The 20,034-nt window shown below is 52.7% G+C and overlaps 1 protein-coding gene across 1 annotated transcript in view; it reads left to right on the top strand.

Moving 5' to 3' along the window:
- Window positions 1–20,034, top strand: part of LOC102443532 (transmembrane protease serine 9-like) — a 41,173-nt gene that overhangs the window by 12,347 nt on the left and 8,792 nt on the right. The window contains exon 7 of the mRNA XM_075928847.1: window positions 16,320–16,527. Coding sequence (XP_075784962.1) covers window positions 16,320–16,527 — 208 coding nt within the window. The remainder of the gene's footprint in view (window positions 1–16,319; window positions 16,528–20,034) is intronic.

Genomic DNA, 20,034 nt, shown 5'->3' with positions numbered 1-20,034 from the left:
TCGTTCCAGGCCTGGCGGACACCCGGGTATGCGTGGCGGGTTGGCCATGATGACAGGCGCCCCCCCAAACTGAAGACGTGAGGTTGATCCTCGGGGATCTCCGGCAGGCGGCGTGTGGGGGCCGGCAGACTGAGCGGAATTCAGAGCGCAGCTGTTAGAATCCCACGGCCGATACAAGTCGGGGACCGTGGCACCATCGAGCCTGGCAAACAAAGGGCCAAGTCCCAGGGAGCCCGGGGGAAATACGACTTCCTCGGTGGACAGCACCACGCAGGAGGAAAGAAAGGGACCTGGCGGGGAGGGGGGAATAGACTTCATCTCCAGCGTGGCCTGTAAGACGAGTGCTTGTGCGGCTGCTTAGGAGAGATTCACCTGCCACCCAGCTAATTAGCAGCGGGCCCACGGCTAGATTGTGAGTTTTGGGTGGTGGTGCACATTGGGGTATGCCCCAGTGCGTGTCACAAAATTTAATCCGCACATGGATGGGGAAAAATCTGCACATGGATGGAAAAGACCCAAGGGAACATTGGTCACCATCCCAGGGCCACCCCACCACACCTGGGAACCCGGGTCTTTGCCATACTGCTCCTGACAGCCATCCTGGTGGCGGGGGCTAGGCCCCGGGCGCATGCCAGCCTCCGCTGGGATGAAATGGGATTGGATATTAAGGGCCGCAGCTGTGGCCCCTCTTGGAGACCTTCTCTGGTCGGTCCATCTCTGATACGGGCTGGTCCGTGGCCCCTCCTCCGTGCTGCTTCTCCCCCCAAGGCCCCACTCCCTCCCCCAAAACCCCACCCTCACCCCCCTTTCTCCCTGATCCGCCTCTCCTCTGAGACCCCGCCCCCTGCACCCTTTCTCTCATCACCCGCCCCCACTTTCTCCTCTCCACCCTTCCCCGCATCATGTGCCCCGAGGGCCAGTTAAAAAGTGGAAGGGCTCATTTTAAACCCGAGAGGGCTTCTCCCACCCTTCACGCCCCTGGCCTGGCCTGGCAGGGGCAGCGAGAGAATCCGTGGCAACGTGGCTGGCGGGAGACTGTCTTCACCTGCATCCCTGGGCTCCCCTCCTCCTGCCACGGTCTGGTGGCTAGCTCTGCTCCAACAGGCTGCCGGCCCCCCGGCGAACCCTGGCTCATGGGCGTTGGGCCCAGCGATGTGGGCAGGCCTCTACCTCCACTGTGCTCGTTGGGCTGAGCTCATGAGGCAGGGGGCTGGAGGCTTTGAGGACATGCGGGAGCATGGGGGCCTGGCCCCCCAAAGGGGTTCCTACGAGGGGCTGCTGCAAAGCAGGGGCGTAGCAGGGATCCGGGGTCACCCTGTGACGGGGCACTGCCCAAACCCAACCAGGCTGCTTAAAAACCGACCGCATGGCAACCGTCCCCGTGCCGCCCCCGATTCCAATCCCCCGAGATCGAGCCACCTGCGGGAGCCAAGAGGAAATAAAAGGCACACGTTCCTGGATGGTTTTCTAGGCAGCCTGGAGACCAAAGAACAGAAGACAAACCTGGATGCTCACTGGATCTCGCACCAAGCCCAGAAAGGCAAAGAGCCAATGGCCGGGAGCTAGAGCCAGACGCGGTCACACTGTGAGTCCTGAGCCACGCGGGTGACTAAGTACTGGAACAAACCCCTAAAGGAAGGGAAGGTTTCGCCATCTCCTCTTTGCTTGCAGCGCAGACCAGAGACCTACCTGGAAGATGCTTTAGCCAGGTTACGGGACTCAGCACAGGAGGAAGCAGGTGAAATGTGACGACCGGGATGCACCAGGAGGTCAAGCCAGCAGGTCTAAAGGTGACTACCTCTCCTCAGGTCACTGAATCACCCAGTGGTGGCAAGATGAGATCCACCGAGCAACTAGGACAACTCACTGGAGAGAACAGACCAATGATAAATCGCAGCCAACGAAACACGCGTGTGTAACAAACCGAAACGATCAAGCGCAATTAAGGAAACGAGGATCAATCATTTCTGTCGTACTTAGCTCCCGCTTTCCCATCAGTGGAGCTCCGCGCGCGTTAGACAAGAGGCCAGAATCACTCTCCAATAGAAACGAATGAAGCAATACTCTAGCTATAGATTTTACAAATGCGTCTGTCTGTCCGTGTGTCCGCCTGTCTGTTCAAGAACGTCCCCCAAACGGCAAGAGCTAGCATCTCCACATTCGGGAGGCAGCCGCCTCTTCCCCTAACTTAAAGCAAGGTCGGGGGTTGGTTGGACCAGGACAATGGGAAGTGCTGGGAATGGGACTGGTTTCCAGATCCTGGAAAGGGAGGGGGCACAGAAGAGGGGCGTGATACTGAGAGTGGCCCCTAGGGGGCAGCCGCACCAGGGTGAGAGTGGCCAGCAGGGCTGGCGCTCTGCCTCTTGCCTGCCACCAGACTGGAGAAGTGGCCCCCTGTCCAAACCTCTCCCTGCCCTGGCCTTTGGGTGCAATGCTGGAGGGGACGGGGAGAGAAAAGGTCCAGCAGCCAGAGGGACGGCAAGACCCTGCTGGCCAGGGAGGGGAGAGAAAGCCCTGCCACATGGCCCCATCCTGAGCCCCTCCTTTCCCCCCAACCCTTACTCCTTCACCCACCCCCCCCAAACACACACACTTCCAGCCTCCTGCCCTCCCACATCCCCAAGGCCCCGCCTGACTCCTGCACCCCATCACCAACCTCCTGCCCTGAAGGACCCGGGCAGCACTGCTACCCACACAAATGTCTCTCTTCCTGCCACACTGGAGGGACACCCACCTTCACCCACGTCCTAGGGCTCCAGGTGCAAGCCTGTGAATTTACACACCCACCCTCACCCAATTCCTAAGGCTCAGGGTGTAACAACCGGCGGGCTGGCCGGATTTTAGCCGCTGAAAGAGCCTCACACAGTAATACCCTTATCCTCTATGTATTGACAGTTCCCAAGGAAGCACAATGCACATGCTAAGCGCACAGCGTCATGCTACCAATCCTGCTACAGGCAGACTTCCCTTGTTGGTCAGGCAAAATCAGTCTCTCTGGTCTTAGGCTGTCTCGGAGGTGAGTTCTTCTTTCCAGGTCTTCCCCTTCCTCCAGGTCCTCTTCCAGCCTTTTCTTCCTTCTGTTACTTCTGATGGGCTGTGTCTAGACTGGCAAGTTATTCCGGAAAATCAGCCGCTTTTCCGGATAAACTTGCCAGCTGTCTACACTGGCCGCTTGAATTTCCGGAAAAGCACTGCCGATCTAATGTTAAATCATCAGTGCTTTTCCGGAAAAACTATGCTGCTCCCGTTCGGGTAAAAGTCTTTTTCCAGAAAACTGTTCCGGAAAGGCCAGTGTAGACAGCACAGTAGTGTTTTCCGTAAAAAAGCCCCGATCACGAAAATGGCGATTGGGGCTTTTTTGCGGAAAAGCGCGTCTAGATTGGCCACGGACGCTTTTCCGGAAAAAGTGCTTTTGCAGAAAAGCATCCTGCCGATCTAGACGCGCTTTTCCGAAAATGCTTTTAATGGAAAACTTTTCCGTTAAAAGCATTTCCGGAAAATCATGCCAGTGTAGACGTAGCCATGATGTTCCTCTTTTTCCTTCTTGAACCCCGGTTTATATAATGAAACCTGAGCCTTGCTTAGCTCGACCGTAACCAATTATTTTAGTATCATTTTACTAACCAATCATAACAAAATTACCTAACCAATCGGACCCCACCATCTTAATTGATTTATACCTAGCAAAATTAATTATCCAGCAGACAGAAACAGTTACACACCAGAGATCTCACCGTCAAACAATAGGGAAGTGTAGTGACAATGCTCATAGTATGAGGATTCCACAACATCTGTACTTACAGTACTAGCTGCTGCTCTTCAGTCTGGCTGCAGAAGGCGGCTTTGGTTCAGGCCTAGCACAGGCCTTCCAACATGGCTACAGAAAAGCCAGATAGTTACAACACCAGGTAAGTCGTCTAGGACTTAATACCAGAAACTAGGAGTTAACCAACCTGACTGAAAATCTTCTACCCCGTGTTGTCCGTTGGAAAACACCATTTTGTTGCAAGACATAACCGAGCAGTTGAACGTGTCTATTTCAGTAACACTCTGGTTCAAACAGCAAATCGAAAGGCAGCATGCTGAGAAGATGCGGAATTTGGGGGAGGGAACTTTAGGGGTTTTTTTTCCTTTTAAAATAAGCTTTTATTTGCAAAATTAAGTTGCCAGGGTTCATTTCAAGCCCGCCGAAATGTGTTGTTCCCATTTTGACGTGTTAAGACAAGTTACAAGAATGATACAAAACAGATAGATAAATACAAACCTATATAAGATGGCAAAGCTGCTATATATATTAGAGCGCTTGTCTGTTTCTTTAATCACAAACTCCTCCTAAATGGTCAGAGCTAGGACCCTCCCAAATTCAGTACACAGCTTTGTCTTCTCACAACTTAGTTCTGCCAAGGAAACGGGATGTGCTGCGAATGGGATTGGTTCTCATAAAACCGCACTGAAAAGAGACAGAATCACCCAATCACATACCAGCCTCAAAACTGACCTACCCGAGCGAATGTTAGAGAGACTGAGCCACAAAACTAGGATCACCCTAGAAGAGGATTGCTGCATCATAACTTTACAGAACAGAGCTAACACGGAGAAATCTGGAGCCGCGCTCTGTTGTGGCTCAGGGGCATCAGCGCTTAAGGTTTCAAAACTAGAAGAACAGTGTTCCTGGAGACCACATTGGCTCTGAACCTTTTTCGTTCAGCTATAACGAACGACAGGAGTTCATAGGGACAAAGAAACAAACCGCGCCTGATGGAATTCCCCGTTTTGTAAAGTTTACTAAAATGAACGTCATCAAAATCAGGGTGAACATAAGAACATAAGACCGGCCGTACTGGGTCAGACCAAAGGTCCATCTAGCCAGTAGCCTGTCTGCCGACAGCGGCCAACACCAGGTGCCCCAGAGAGGGTGGACCGAAGACAACGATCAAGCGATTTGTCTCCTGCCATCCCTCTCCAGCCTCTGACAAACAGAGGCCAGGGACACCATTTTATCCCCTGGCTAATAGCCTTTTATGGACCTACCTCCATGAAATTATCTAGCTTCTCTTTAAACTCTGTTCTAGTCCTAGCCTTCACAGCCTCCTCTGGCAAGGAGTTCCACAGGTTGACTACGCGCTGTGTGTGAAGAAGGACTTTCTTTTATTAGTTTTAAACCTGCTCCCCATTAATTTCATTTGGTGTCCCTCTAGTCCTTCTATTAGGGAACTAATAAATCACTTTTCTTTATCTTTATCGGAGGTGGGGTGTGAAAATACCGTCGTTTCCACAAAAACGTGCGCATTTCCCGTTTATTTTCAAAAACGATTGTCACGGCTCACAGGCTGTGCCCACACTCGGCCCCCTCTGTCCCTGGGCAGGACGCCCCCTCCAGTGCAGCAGTAAGACAGCCCTTTCTCCAGGGAGTCCACTCCCATGCGGTGACCCTCTTTTGGGGGCCCACTCTCACCTGGGGGGTCCACCCCTCTGCCTCCGGGACGGCGCCTCTCAGGGCCTTCAGCCGCCTGCCTCCGCCGTGAGCCCCCTCCCTCTGGACCCCGGGGCCTCCACTCCCAGAGGGACTAGCACAGCCCTGTTTTGGTAGCCCAGAGCGTCTCCCAGCCAGAACCAAACAAGAGAGGTCATTGAGTTTTGAACGCAGCAAAGGATCCCTCAGGCCAGTCGGCCTGCTCCTCCCCCCCCCCCCCCCCCAGCCCAGCAGGTCTGTGAGTCCTGCCTGCTCTGCCCCCTGTCCAGATCAGAAGCCCCCATCTCCTAGCAGAGCCTCCGATACCCCCAGCAACAGCCCCTCCCCTGTCTATTCTCTCTCCAGGTAACTGGGTCACCTGGGCCCCTCTTCTGTGCCTCCCTCCTTGTTCTCCCCTCGGTGGGACCAGCTGGGCAGGTTACTGGGGTCTCCTCTTTGCTGCCCATTGTCTGGCGTCTGGCCAGAACCGGCTGCGTCCTCTGAGCAGGGTCACCAGGGCACCAGACACCATGGCTCCAACGCTGGGCTGTTCTCTGAGACAACAAACTCCCCCCCCCCCCTTGTCCCATTAAACCAGTAACATCCGGGCACTGAGTCCCCCCTCTGCATGCAGCCCCCCCTTGAGTTCCCAAACTCCCCACTTCCTCACAACAAAGAATTAAGTTAAGGTCCGGAGCAAGGCCAGGTAAATCTACTAGAAAGCTATAAAACAATAGAGAACTGGGAAATAAACCAGGCAAATAATAGAACAATACAAGCCACGTAACATGCAAATTGCAATATGATAAATAACTGAGAAATAATCAACACAAGTCCTGTGAAAAGAGAAACCAGTGAGTGACAAGTGACACATATTTCTGGGGGGGTTATTTTTTCCACACCTGCCGGCGCATGTAGCATCCGTCTGTTATTCCAATCTTGCAGTGGTCTGCTCCATGTGGATGAATTTGGCTTCTTTCTCCATCGTTCATATTAGCACTTGACCTCAAAGCCACATTGGGGGTCCGGAATATATCCATCCTTTTCTCTCCCATCGGGGGCTTCCCATTGGTTTGCTCTACCGAGAATTTCGGATGTTGCAAGAAACTCTTTCCAATGGTCTCTGACAATCTTACAAACCAACAAATAACGAGAAAGTCACCGGTGCAAATCATAGACAAACATCTGCTAATAGCTGACAAGTAACGAATAGGAATGCAATAAATAATTAGGCAGTAACCCGTTCAAGTGAAACATAAATACAAACGAATAAATAGCAGCGAAGACATAAAGGGCAAAAGGGAATAGCTAGGAAATAACCAAAACGAATTATAGAGAAATAAATGCCATTGAATAAATATATTGCAAACCATAAACACCTCTGAAGTAACGAATCGGAATATCAAATATAAAATTATAAATGGCAGTGAATAAATATATTAAAATACAACAAATAACTAGGAAGTAAGAAACACAAACAGCAGATGAATAGAAGCCAATACATGACAGGTAATAGGTCTGTTACAAACTATAACTAGGAAATTGTCCCTGAAAATAATGTAAACTAATAAGTGACAGTTAATAAATGTTTCAACCCAATAAATAACCAGGGGTATGTCTACACTACCCCGCTAGTTCGAACTAGCGGGGTAATGTATGCATACCGCACTTGCTAATGAAGCCCGGGATTTGAATTTCCCGGGCTTCATTAGCATAAGCGGGGAGCCGCCATTTTTAAATCCCCGCTGCTTCGAACCCCGTGTAGCGCGGCTACACGGGGCTCGAACTAGGTAGTTCGGACTAGGGTCCTATTCCGAACTACCGGTACTCCTCGTGAAACGAGGTGTACCGGTAGTTCGGAATAGGAACCCTAGTCCGAACTACCTAGTTCGAGCCCCGTGTAGCCGCGCTACACGGGGTTCGAAGCAGCGGGGATTTAAAAATGGCGGCTCCCCGCTTATGCTAATGAAGCCCGGGAAATTCAAATCCCGGGCTTCATTAGCAAGTGCGGTATGCATACATTACCCCGCTAGTTCGAACTAGCGGGGTAGTGTAGACATACCCCAGACAATAGCAAACTAATAAATAATTAGAAAATAACAGAGAACAACTAATTGCTACCAAATAAATGACAACAAATACATATATTATAAAATAAATAGCTGGGAAATAAGAAATACCCATTACAGATCCATATAAACTAATACATTGTCGCTAATAAATATTTTACCAAACAATGAATAGTTAGGAAATAAGCAATACAAATCATAGCTAAAGATAAACTAATAAATGAGCATTAATAAATATTTTACAAACGATACATAACTAGCAAAGAAATGATTAATAAATGTTGCCTGGTAAATGACAGCCAATAAATAAATCGCTAAAATGTAATAAAAATAGTGGATAACTATAAACTAGTAAGTTAGATGTTAGAACTAATCAATACATTACAAAACAATACATAGCTAGGAAATAGTGCTGCAAATAATAGAAAATTATAAACTAAATAATGGCAAGTGATGAATCATCTACAAACCAAACACCGGCTATGAACAAAGCAAAATATTTCCAAAATACTAGATAATATCGAATATAGACATAGACCCTATCACAGTGGTTTTTGACTGTTGTCTTTCTGCAGTAGCACGGTGAAGGGATAACAAAAATAACAAAAATAGCAATAGCAATAAACAGAGCTCGTAACAAACTATCGGCTAAGAAATCAAAACAAATATCACAAAACTGGAAAATCAATAGGTGAGTCTAATGAGGAAAGATCAGTTCAGAAATAAAGTGCAAATAGAGGATGAACAGCGAACGAGTAAAATGAGCTAACCATCACATGCCAAAAGCAACAGATAGTGCTAATTAAGAACAAATAGCTAATAAGAAAAAAGAAATCATTATCAGATAACAAATGCCATAGATCTGCTAATAAAGATAACAAAAAGAAATAAACATCAAATAGCAAATATAGATAAAAACGGCTAGATAACTAGAAGCAAAAATAAATTGTCAAAACAAAATACTAATAGTAATAGTAATACTACTAATAAAAAGTGTAGTAAAGAACACCTGGAAATAACAACTACATGTAAACTAACTGATAAGTAGCAAGTTAAAAGTGTATAAAAGAACTGGGTTTGTTTAGTTTAGAAAAGAGAAGATTGAGGGGGGACATGATAGCCGTTTTCAGGTATCTAAAAGGGTGTCATAAGGAGGAGCGAGAAAACTTGTTCATCTTGGCCTCTGAGGATAGAACAAGAAGCAAGGGGCTTACACTGCAGCAAGGGAGGTTTAGGTTGGACATTAGGAAAAAGTTCCTAACTGTCGGGTGGTCAAACACTGGAATAAATTGCCCAGGGAGGTTGTGGAATCCCCATCTCTGGAGATATTTAAGAGCAGGTTCGATAAATGTCTAGCAGGGATGGTCTAGACAGTACTTGGTCCTGCCACGAGGGCAGGGGACGGGACTCAATGACCTCTCGAGGGCCCTTCCAGTCCTAGTATTCTATGATTCTATGATGAAAATGGGCCCAATATATAACACGTCGTAGACAAAGAGGACTAAAAACAAGGGCGAAAATGGCCACAGAAAAATGAAAATGGAAGCAGATACACACATCAGGACCGGTACCCAGGCCAGAAACGCCGACAGCTGCGCTCGGGGGCCGATACGAGCCCAGGAGACGCGACCAAGAAGTGAACAGCGAGATAATAACAATATAAGAGCTGGGGGGGTGCATACCCCACTTCCTGACCCCGTGCGCCAGCCAGTTCCCGGGCCCGGGAATCTCCGTTGGACCTGACGCGCCCTAGAGACGAAGGCCCATTCCCCACCCCCAGAGCCAGCCCCTGACCCAGCCACAGGCAACGTTGGAGCTGGTGCCCCGCTAAAAGGGCATCCCAACCCCCCGTCTTGGCCGCGCCCCTACCAGCGAGAAGGGGGCGGAGCCACTTGACAATTTGCAAGTTGACCCCTGGAGCCAGGAGTGATGAAAGGGCCGTAAAAGTGGGGGGGCCTATAGGTGCCCCCCAAAGGCACCAGCCCCATGCCCTCCCCCGCTGCCCTGAGGCTCCACCCTGAAACTGCCTCCTCCCCCCAAGACCCTCCCTCAACCTTAGGGTGGGTAAGAGGGGGGCATGGCCCAGCGACTCCCCCTTTCCAGCTGCCCCCGCCTGGAGCTTGGCCCATTGTCCCGATTATCTGAAGGGCCCTGGCCCTGGTCCCCGCTGGCTCCGGTAATCGGGTGATCCTGGCAAAAAGCAAAGATGCAAATTCCCCCCTTTCCCACGGTCACTGGGTTCCCGGGGCACTGGGTTCCGGGAAGTTCACAGCAGTCGGGCGGCCCTGCAGGGCCTGGCTCCACACGGCCGGAGGGGTGGGAAATCCATCCCGCTGGCAAGGCCCGGCCTCTCCTGACCTCACCTCCCAAGCATCTCAGCCCTGCAAGGGCTTCCTGCCAGGCGGCTGACTCGCCGCCCAGCTCACCGCGCCGTCAGAGGGGTAATTACACGGGAACGCCGTGCCTACGGGGCTCCGTGGCCAGAAACCACGGCTGGGGGCCTGGCCCGGGGGCAGACTGCTGATGGGTTCAAAGCAGTGCCACTGGCTCCCTGCTCTAACCACTAGGCTCCCCTGCCTCTCACAGCTGGGAAGAGAACCCAGGAGTCCTGGCTTCCTGACTCCCCGCTCTGACCACTAGCCCCTACTGCCCTCCCAGAACTGGGGAGAGAACCCAAGAGTCCTGCCTCCCAGCTCTAACCACTGGCTGCCGCTGCTCGACACCAGCCAGGCTATTTCAGCTGGGTATGGGGGTCGGGAGCGAGGTGCCGTGGCTTAGCCAGAGAGCAAAGCACTAATCAGTCGTGCTAGCGATGAGACGTGAGGTGTCCTACCCTGGCCAGCTCCGTTGCTTCCCCCAGGACTCACCCCTCCAGGCCCCGCAGCCCTGGCTCGCTCCTCCTAGGGGGCACTGCAGTTCCCCTGGGGATTAGGAGCAATCTGACTCACGCTCGTGAGAGGCCTGCCTGGAGACCCCCGACCCTCTGCCTGACGGGACTCCCGGTTCTGAGAGGGGAGGGGAGTCTAATGGTTAGAGCAGCAGGCCTGGGAGCCAGGACTCTTCGGTTCTCTCCCTGGCTCTGGAAAGGCAGTGATGTCTAGTGGTTAGAATAGGGGAGACGCTCTGGGTGCCAGGACTCCTGGGTTCCATCCCAGCTCTGTCAGGGGAGTGGGGTCTAGTGGTTAGAGTGAGGGAGAAGCTCTGGGAGTCAGGACTCCTGGGTTCCATCCCAGCTCTGGTAGGAGAGTGGGGTCTAGTGGTTAGAGTGAGGGAGACGCTCTGGGTGCCAGGACTCCTGGGTTCCATCCCAGCTCTGTCAGGGGAGTGGGGTCTAGTGGTTAGAGTGAGGGAGACGCTCTGGGTGCCAGGACACCTGGGTTCCATCCCAGCTCTGTCAGGGGAGTGGGGTCTAGTGGTTAGAGTGAGGGAGAAGCTCTGGGTGCCAGGACTCCTGGGTTCCATCCCAGCTCTGTCAGGGGAGTGGGGTCTAGTGGTTAGAGTGAGGGAGAGGCTCTGGGTGCCAGGACTCCTGGGTTCCATCCCAGCTCTGTCAGGGGAGTGGGGTCTAGTGGTTAGAGTGAGGGAGAGGCTCTGGGTGCCAGGACTCCTGGGTTCCATCCCAGCTCTGTCAGGGGAGTGGGGTCTAGTGGTTAGAGTGAGGGAGAGGCTCTGGGTGCCAGGACTCCTGGGTTCCATCCCAGCTCTGTCAGGGGAGTGGGGTCTAGTGGTTAGAGTGAGGGAGAGGCTCTGGGAGCCAGGACTCCTGGGTTCCATCCCAGCTCTGGTAGGAGAGTGGGGGCGAGTGACTGGGCTCCAGGAGGGAGGGAGAGCTAGTGGTTAGTGCTGCCGGGCCTGGGCAGAGGTTACTTTTCTCTGTTGTTTCCCACTAGCAGAGTGAGTCCCAGCCAGTGCAGAGCCAGTCCGCAGCCACCAGGGGGCAGTCAAGGCCCACCAATGGGAGCAATTGGACTGAACATGGGTGTCCCCAGAGCATCCTCCCCTTGTGAGCTGAGCTGGGGGGCAGGCCCCTGGCGTTGTTGAGGGACTGGGGCTGAATCAGTCTCTCACTCAGCAAGCACAGGGCTGGCTCCCCGGCTCCCCTGGTCCTGAGATTCAGCCACCTCTAGGGCGGAACAGCAGCACACAATGCCACCAAGAGGTGGCTCCTCTGGCCCAGAGATGCAGCTGACTCTGAGGCGGAGCAGCAGGGGAACGGCCGCACGTAACAGCGCAGGGACAGCTCTGCCAGTGCTGAGATGCAGCCACCTCAGGGGTGGAACAGCCAGGTAAGAACCACCCAGCGACGCTGGCTCAGCTGGCAGCCTCTTCTGCAGTCCAATCAGAACCCTGGCTAGGACTCCTGGGGCCACACCCTTACTGTGCCTGGCTTCTGTCCCACACAATTAAGGCATTCGCAGCATCATACCTGTGTGCGTGTGAGAAAACCTGCACGCCTGCCCTGGGCACAGCCATTAAATATCAGCAATAAAAAAAACTTGCTCTACCCACTAGGCCTGCTCCCCTCTCAGAATGGGGAGAGAGCACAGGAGTCCTGGTTCCCTGCCCCTCTGCTTTAACCACTAGTTCCTAGATCCTCTGCAGGGATATTTTTTTAATCCCACGCCCATCCCTCCTCCACCAACCCCTGCATTGTTTCTTTCATTCTTATCCCTTTGCCACTTGCAGAAATCTTAGAACCTGCGAATCCTTCCAGGAGGGACAGCTCTCTCCATGCTACCAAAAACAAAAAGTCGGTTAATATATTATACATACAAACGGAAGTCAGACGCAACTTTGCCGCTAAAAGAGTAAAAGAAATTTTGCTTAAATCTTGTAAAAAATACATTCACTCCTGTTAGACTAAACACCAATCCCTTTCTAGCTCCTGCTTCTAAGGATACAAACTTTTATTTTAAAAAAAAGAGAGAGAAATTTGCCTCCTGTTGTGGGAATTCTGTTTATGAGAAGCTGGCGAGAGATTTTGTGACTTCCTGTGTGACTAGGCCCCACCCGGCTCCCGGAGTCTGGGTTTTCCCTGTCCCCCAGGGACTAAAGCAGACACCCTGCAGGCCTGCCCCTGAGTTTTCCAGTGTTACGCACTGTTGAAATCTTCCTGAAATTAACAAGCCCTGGATCCGAGTCGCTTTTCCAACAATCCCTGAAACATCTGGGCCAAACGGACCCGGCAGTGCGACTTTTATATACTCCAGCATGTCGCTGACGCCCGAAAGGTGCTGGAGAAATTGCTGCCCATCCAGCCACAAACACGCCCCAGGAGCGACCGGTGGAACCAGCCTCCTGGGACAGATGGGTAAAATGAGGCACGGAGGAAAAGCTGCTTTGTCAGGGTCACATGGTGAAGGAGTGGCAGGGTGTGGACTGGAATACAGAAGCCTGGTCTTCCCATTCCACCTGTATTCATGGCTGAGAAGGCATCCACGAGTCCTGGCTCCCAACCTCCTGCTCTACCCACTAGTCATCACCACCACCATTTGTAATCAGTGATCCAGATGAAGGCGATAGCAATACTTATCTTAAAAACCAGCCCTAGAGTAAGGGAGCAATTAGATTAATTTATGAGAGGCCCTGATGTTTAAAACAAACAAAAGGAAGTTTTTCTTCACTCAGCACACAGTTAACCTGTGGAACTCCTCGCCAGATGATGTGGTGCAGGCTAGAACTTTAACAGGGTTCAAAAAAGAGCTAAATAGATTCATGGAGGCTAGGTCCATCAGTGGCTATTAGCCAGGCGGGGTAGGAATGGTGTCCCTAACCTCTGTTGGTTGGTGACAGGAGAGGGATCACATGAGGATTACCTGTTGTGATCTCTCCCTCTGGGGCATCTGGTATTGGCCACTGTCGGCAGACAGGACACTGGGCTGGATGGACCATTGGTCTGACCCAGTACGGCCGTTCTTATGTTCGTATCAACAGGGATAATTTGGTGCATTGCATTAGAACAGTGGCTCAGAATAGCTACAATTCAAAGATGGGGTTAGAAATGGTGGGACAGATTGGAAGACAGTTTCGTCAAGTGGGAGATTATTTCAGTTACCATTAGATTAAACTAGATTGGGAGCGAAAGAGGTGGACAGTTTGGATGGTGATTCTCATAGACAGGGGCTGGAGAACGGAGCCCTGAAATAGCTGGGTAGAAATGAGATTAGAAGAGAGGCCGACGAGATCCGCAGTGTTTAGATTAGATTTGGAGAATGCAGGTTAGATTATGAGAGGTCAGAGATATTAGAAAATAATCAGATTAGATTAGATTTTCAGAAGTTCAGATAAGATTATATTATATTATATTATAATAACATAAGAACGGCCGTACTGGGTCAGACCAAAGGTCCATCTAGCCCAGTATCCTGTCTGCCAACAGTGGCCAGCACCAGGTACGCCGGAGGGGGAGGACCGAAGACAACGATCAAGCGATTTGTCTCCTGCCATCCCTCTCCAGCCTCTGACAAACAGAGGCCAGGGACACCATTTCTATCCCCTGGCTAATAGCCTTTTATGGACCTAACATCCATGAAATTATCTAGCGTCTCTTTAAACTCTGTTCTAGTCCTAGCCTTCACAGCCTCCCCTGGCAAGGAGTTCCACAGGTTGACTACCCGCTGTGTGAAGAAGAACTTTCTTTTATTTGTTTTAAACCTGCTACCCATTAATTTCATTTGGTGTCCTCTAGTTCTTCTATTATGGGAACTAATAAATAAACTTTCTTTAATCGCTCTCTCCGCACCACTCATGATTTTACAGACCTCTATCATATCCCCCCTCAGACTCCTCTTTTCTAAACTGAAAAGTCCCAGTCACTTTAGCCTCTCTTCATATGGGACCCGTTCCAAACCCCTAATCATTTTAGTTGCCCTTTTCTAAATATTATATTATATTATATTATATTATATTTTCAGGGTGTCATACATCACTAGATTAGATTAGATTAATTGGCAAATTAAGATAGATTAGGAAATGGGTTTGGAATGAGAAAGCTGATCTCAGAGGGTATGTCTACACTAGCCCCCTAGTTCAAACTAGGGAGGCTAATGGAGGCATTCAAAGTTGCAAATCAAGCCTGGGATTTAAATATCCTGCGCTTGATTTGCATCTTCCCAGCTGGTCGCCATTTTTGAAATTTACAAGTCCAGACTAACTGCCCCGTCTACACGCGGCAGGGACCCGGTAGTTCGAATTAAAGCCCTAAATTGAACTATCTGTTAAACCTCATTGCAGGAGTTTGAACTGGGTCCCTGCCGCGTGTAGACGGGGCAGTTAGTCTGGACTTGTAAATTTCAAAAATGGCAAGCGGGCAAGTGTAGACATCCCCAGAGGGACAAGGCTGGAGAAATACGGGGTGAAGGCATGATGGAGCGGGCAGGCAGAGAAGGGCTTGGGACTGACGGACTGAATGCGGCGAGGGAGCTGGCAGGCAGACGGGAGGCCGTGGGGCACCGCCAGGCAGCGTCACTGACACAAAACTCACCTGGGGAAGCGTGTGTTCCTGCCCCCAGGCAGCGGGGGCAGCTCTGAGCAGCAGGCCCACAAAGCAGCGTGGGCCGAAGAACCGGGCTAGCTGCCAGAGCAGCATGCCAGGCGTGGGTGGGCATGTGGGTGGAGTGACAGCAGGAGCCAGGACCGGGCTAGGCACTGCCGGAGCAGCGGGGACGCTGAGCCTCAAAGGGCCTGCAACCATTTCCAGTCCGCAACAGCGGGAGGTCTCCTTGGAAGGGCAAGGGAGGCTTGAGACCGAAGAGGGTCTCCGGGGGCAGCCATCCACCCCCGGCGGTGAGGCTGCCAGACACACAGCAGGAAAGGAAGGCCCAAGTGGCTGCAGTTTAACACAAACTGTGTTCCTCCCACGTGCTGTTTGGGCCTTTGAGTGAACTCACGGTACTCGCAATAACTATCAGCCAATGCCAGCCCGGCAGGAAGACCTGGAACCTCTCTCTCATGGGGCAGCCATGGTGCTCCGTGTTCTACAGGCCACCAGATCCTGGCTTCCAAACTGCCAGGGAGTTATTTGGTGGGGAAAACCAGCAACAAAATTCCGAGATTCCCCCCTCCTCCGGCTCAGACCCACACGCCCAGTCTCCCGGTGGCTCCTGGGGCTGACAGATGGTTTTTTAACCAAGAAGAAGCTCTCACTGGTCGTTCCTGGGGCGCAGGGATCAGAAGGGCTAGATGGTGGCACAGCCACTGGGCGCAAGGACTCGGACCTACGCTGGGAGCGATCCACGGACACCTAGGCTGTCAGGGCTGGATTCTGATCTCTGGGAGCCCAGCGTGAATGTGGGGCACCCCCAAGGTGCCGGCAGGGTTAAATGTGGGGAGCAGGGTTCCCGAGGAGCTGGTTTTGCTCTCAGCAGGGGGGTTCAATGGGGCAGAGCAGAGGAGTGGGGGCTGGGCTCTAGGACTCCCGGGTTGTCTCCTTTGCTCTGGGAGGGGTGTGGGGTCTAGTGGTTAGAGCAGAGGAGGGCTGGGAGGCAGGACTCCTGGGTTCTTTCCCTGGCACTGGAAGAGGAGTGGGGTCTAGTGGTTAGAGCAGAGGAGGGCTGGGAGGCAGGACTCCCGGGTTCTTTCCCTGGCACTGGAAGGGGAGTGGGGTCTAGTGGTTAGAGCAGAGGAGGGCTGGGAGGCAGGACTCCCGGGTTGTTTCCCTGGCACTGGGAGGGGAGTGGGGTTTAGTGGTTAGAGCAGAGGGCAGGACTCCTGATCTACCACTCGCAGGCCGGCGCAGCGCTTGGGCATGCAGAACAAGCTGGGCGGGTTTGTTCCCCGCCCCGCCGGCCGGTATATAGGAGCCCGGCGCCCCAGAGGGCTGGCTGGCTCCCTCGCAGGAGAGACTGTGCGGAGCCTTGTGGAGTGGTATGGGGGAGGGGCGCAGAGCCGCCCAGAGGGGACGGCTGATGGGCTGGGGGGCCCTGCGGCTCTTGGTCCTGGCTGGGCTGAGCGGGATGTGGGGTTTCCGCGTGAAAGGCTGCAACGAGGTGGAATCGCACTCCAGAGGTGAGAGCCACACTCGGGGGGGGGGGGGGGGGGGCTAGGAACCAGGATTCCTGGGTTCCCTCTCTGGCAGGGGAGTGGGGGCTAGTGGTTAGAGTGGGGGTCTGGGAGCCTGGGTTCCATCCCCAGCCCCGACAGTGACTCACTGCTGTGCCTCAACAGTGGGTGTGGGTCCATCACCCCCCTCCTTGGGGCTGGGACAGCCGGGGGGACCCGATCAGTCACAGCACCTGGCCTGCACCTCCCCCCGCCTCACCGCTGCTCACTTGGGGGCGGGGGCATGGGGAGATGAGGCTTGGCTTGTTCCACCTCCCATGCCCCCCTCTCTCTTCCCCACAGCCTGGAGAATTCACTGCTGTGGACGTTCAGAGCACAGTGATCCAGGCCAGGACCCCTCCAGCCCTGGTGCAAAGCGCTGGGGTCCCTGCAGGAGGCAGCGGTGGGTCACCCCACCCCCCTGGGGGAGTTTGCTTGACACCCACATTCACCCAGGGGCTGTGTCAGGCCCGGCCTTAAGCAGGAGGGTGTCCTTTCAGCTCCCTCTGGCTTCCGATGAGGGAGCTGGTACGCTTTAGGCCGCTCCGTGCCTCGGTTTCCCCTCCCAGCCTCTCTCTCGTGTATTCAGACTGGCAGCTCTCTGGGGCCTGTGTCTCTGGGCAGTGCCTAGCACGGTGGGACCCTGATCCGCTCCCTGATGCCACATGTGGCAGGGTTGGCTCGTGGGTGGCTAACAACAAACCAGGATGCGATGGGAATATGGGGGAAGGGGGGAACCGACCCATGGCAATACAGCTGACCCCAGAGGAGACTTAACCGGACTATCACTTTGTGGTAGGACGTGGCAGAGGTCACATGTTCTCCCACGTTTCTAGCCACAGCGGGGAATATCTGAAGGAAACAGACAAATTGCTACACTACTGGAGGGTCTAGGGCAGCATTTCTCCTGGCCCAAAAGGGGGGTGCAACGTGTGATGGACCGGGCTGGGTCTGGGCCCCACTGAGGGCGTCCGCTCCGGGCGAATCGCTCAGACTCCGGGCTCCTTACAGCCCCAGACTGGAGCCCTTCCCAAACAGGCCACATACCAGTCCCACCGAGCGCTCCAGCTGCCAATCCGGCCAGAAGGAAGCCTCGTGAGCAAAACCCCTCAGACACCCCAGCTCTCCCCGTGCCCTAACCAGCCCCAGGGCTAACACAGGTGAGGGGTTAGAGAACCCAATTTCAGCTACCCTGAACAGGTTCTTCCGGTTCCAAAGAACCAGCCACAGATCCCTGGTCAGTTTACACTCTGGATCTTCCCCACAAGACCACGCCGGGCCAGTCCTTTCGAATCGAACATCGAAAGGTTTATTACTAAAAGAAAGAAAAGGTGGAGAGCGAGGTTGTGAAGGAGAATACGTTACATGCATCGATTTCCCAGTTCTCGATGCCGGCTCTCAGCAGAGATGTTACCAACTGCTGGCTTAGAAGTCTCTGGTGTCCATCCTATGTCAGGACGGGTCAGCATCCTTCCCGGCCTCTGTCCCTCGCAAGGCTGCATCTGGGATCAGTGGCAGAATTGAAGGCAGGATGGAGTCTGCCTCATGGCACTTTATATCCACCCCTGGTGCCTTCCAAGCCAGAGCGGGTCACATGGCCCAGTGACCGGTCCCTGTGTCCCAAGCCAGCGGCCATTAGATACTGATTGGTCTGCAGGTTCCAGACGCATTCCTCACGTGTGTGATGGGCACCTTGCGAGCCATTGTCCCTGGAACTGTGCTAATTAGTATTGTCATCGACTGAACAATCCTCCTTTACAACAGGCAGTGCAGGCCAGTATCAGCACAGAGTCCATAATCGTAACTCCACACACAGACATCACACAAGCACATGAATAACACACAGAGAATCAGTAGGACACGAGCTTCCATTTGACACCTCACATGGCCCCCTTTGTACAGACTTTGGGGGCAAACACCCTCCCCCCCATGGGTGCAGCAGTGATCTGGCTGTTCCCCTTCAAATTACACTAGGCTATTGTGGGGGGCAGGATTGTGAGATCGCAATGTCTAGGGTTTCCATAATACGTCTGGATTTTCCCAGCCATGACCCCTTTTGGGGTCCTTTCTTGTCCTTTAATCCTTGCCTTCAGAGTTGGGTGACCAGATGTCAGCAACTGAAGAATATAAGAACATAAGAACATAAGAATGGCCGTACTGGGTCAGACCAAAGGTCCATCTAGCCCAGTATCCTGTCTGCCGACAGTGGCCAGCACCAGGTGCCCCAGAGAGGGTGGACCGAAGACAATGATCAAGCGATTTGTCTCCTGCCATCCCTCTCCAGCCTCTGACAAACAGAGGCCAAGGACACCATTTTATCCCCTGGCTAATAGCCTTTTATGGACCTAACCTCCAGGAAATTATCTAGCTTCTCTTTAAACTCTATTATAGTCCTAGCCTTCACAGCCTCCTCCGGCAAGGAGTTCCACAGGTTGACTGCGCACTGTGTGAAGAAGAACTTTCTTTTATTAGTTTTAAACCTGCTCCCCATTAAACTGCTGGCTGGAAGTCCAGCTCTGAAGGCAGCATCGCTGCCAGCAGCAGCACACAACGCAGGGTGGCCTGGTACACCGACGTAGTTCGGTTGGGATGGCACTGACCCCATTGTGTATGATAAATCAGATCATAGAAATCCCCTTGGGGTTGTCCGTCAGTGTGCTGATCATGCACTGACACCCACCTTCCCACCCTCCGGAGCTCCCCACCACCAGGTCTTGCTGGGCCAGATCCTCTGGTCTCCCTCAGGCAAGGCGCAGAGTTGGGGTAACAACCCCCCTGCAGAGCAACAGACACTGAACCCCTTCAGCTCTGGATGGAGGGGGACTCAGTTATGAGGGCTCAGGACCAGGAAACCAACCATCAAAGGGACCAAAATCCCAAACAAATCCATCTTACCCTGGGTAAAAGTTTTGCACAGTGAAAGCTGATACATTCAGTCCCCTAATAAATAACAGAGAGATATGCACAGTGGTTGTCCTCCAGGTAACAATTATTTACCCAGAGCTCGATAATAAATGACAGTGTCTGTATAAAGTGCAAACAGTCAGATTTAGGTGATTGCAAGTGAAAACGGACAGATCAAGGTAAGTTACTCAATGAAAATGCACAAAAATGCTTAGCTAGTTCGAAGCCACTGAGAAACTTTTTTCATGCAAATTCTTTCCCTAAACAGCTGGTCTTAGCTCAGGGGAAAACTTCAAGTCAGGGTTGATCTTTACTCTCGCCGGGGTCTTCAGCCTTTCAGAGTTCTTCTGGTATCCTCCCCGGGCAGGCCAGGCACTTTCAGCGCCCCGCTGAAGACCTGGTGGCTTCCTGTTGCTTAAATAGACTTTCCCCCAGGGCAGGAACCCTTGGTTCAGCATCCCCATCGCCATGGAAACGCAGCAAGTTCAAGATGGACCCAGTCCCAGGTGGCCTGGTCACATGTCTATCTAGGACCAACCAGAGTTTGGGTTTACAGGGCAAAGACGCCCA

This window comes from Pelodiscus sinensis, chromosome 4, assembly GCF_049634645.1.
Source record: "Pelodiscus sinensis isolate JC-2024 chromosome 4, ASM4963464v1, whole genome shotgun sequence".
Lineage (NCBI taxonomy): Eukaryota > Metazoa > Chordata > Testudines > Trionychidae > Pelodiscus > Pelodiscus sinensis.
The sequence above is the reverse complement of the archived record's forward strand: the minus strand, read 5'-3'. Positions and strand labels throughout refer to the sequence as shown.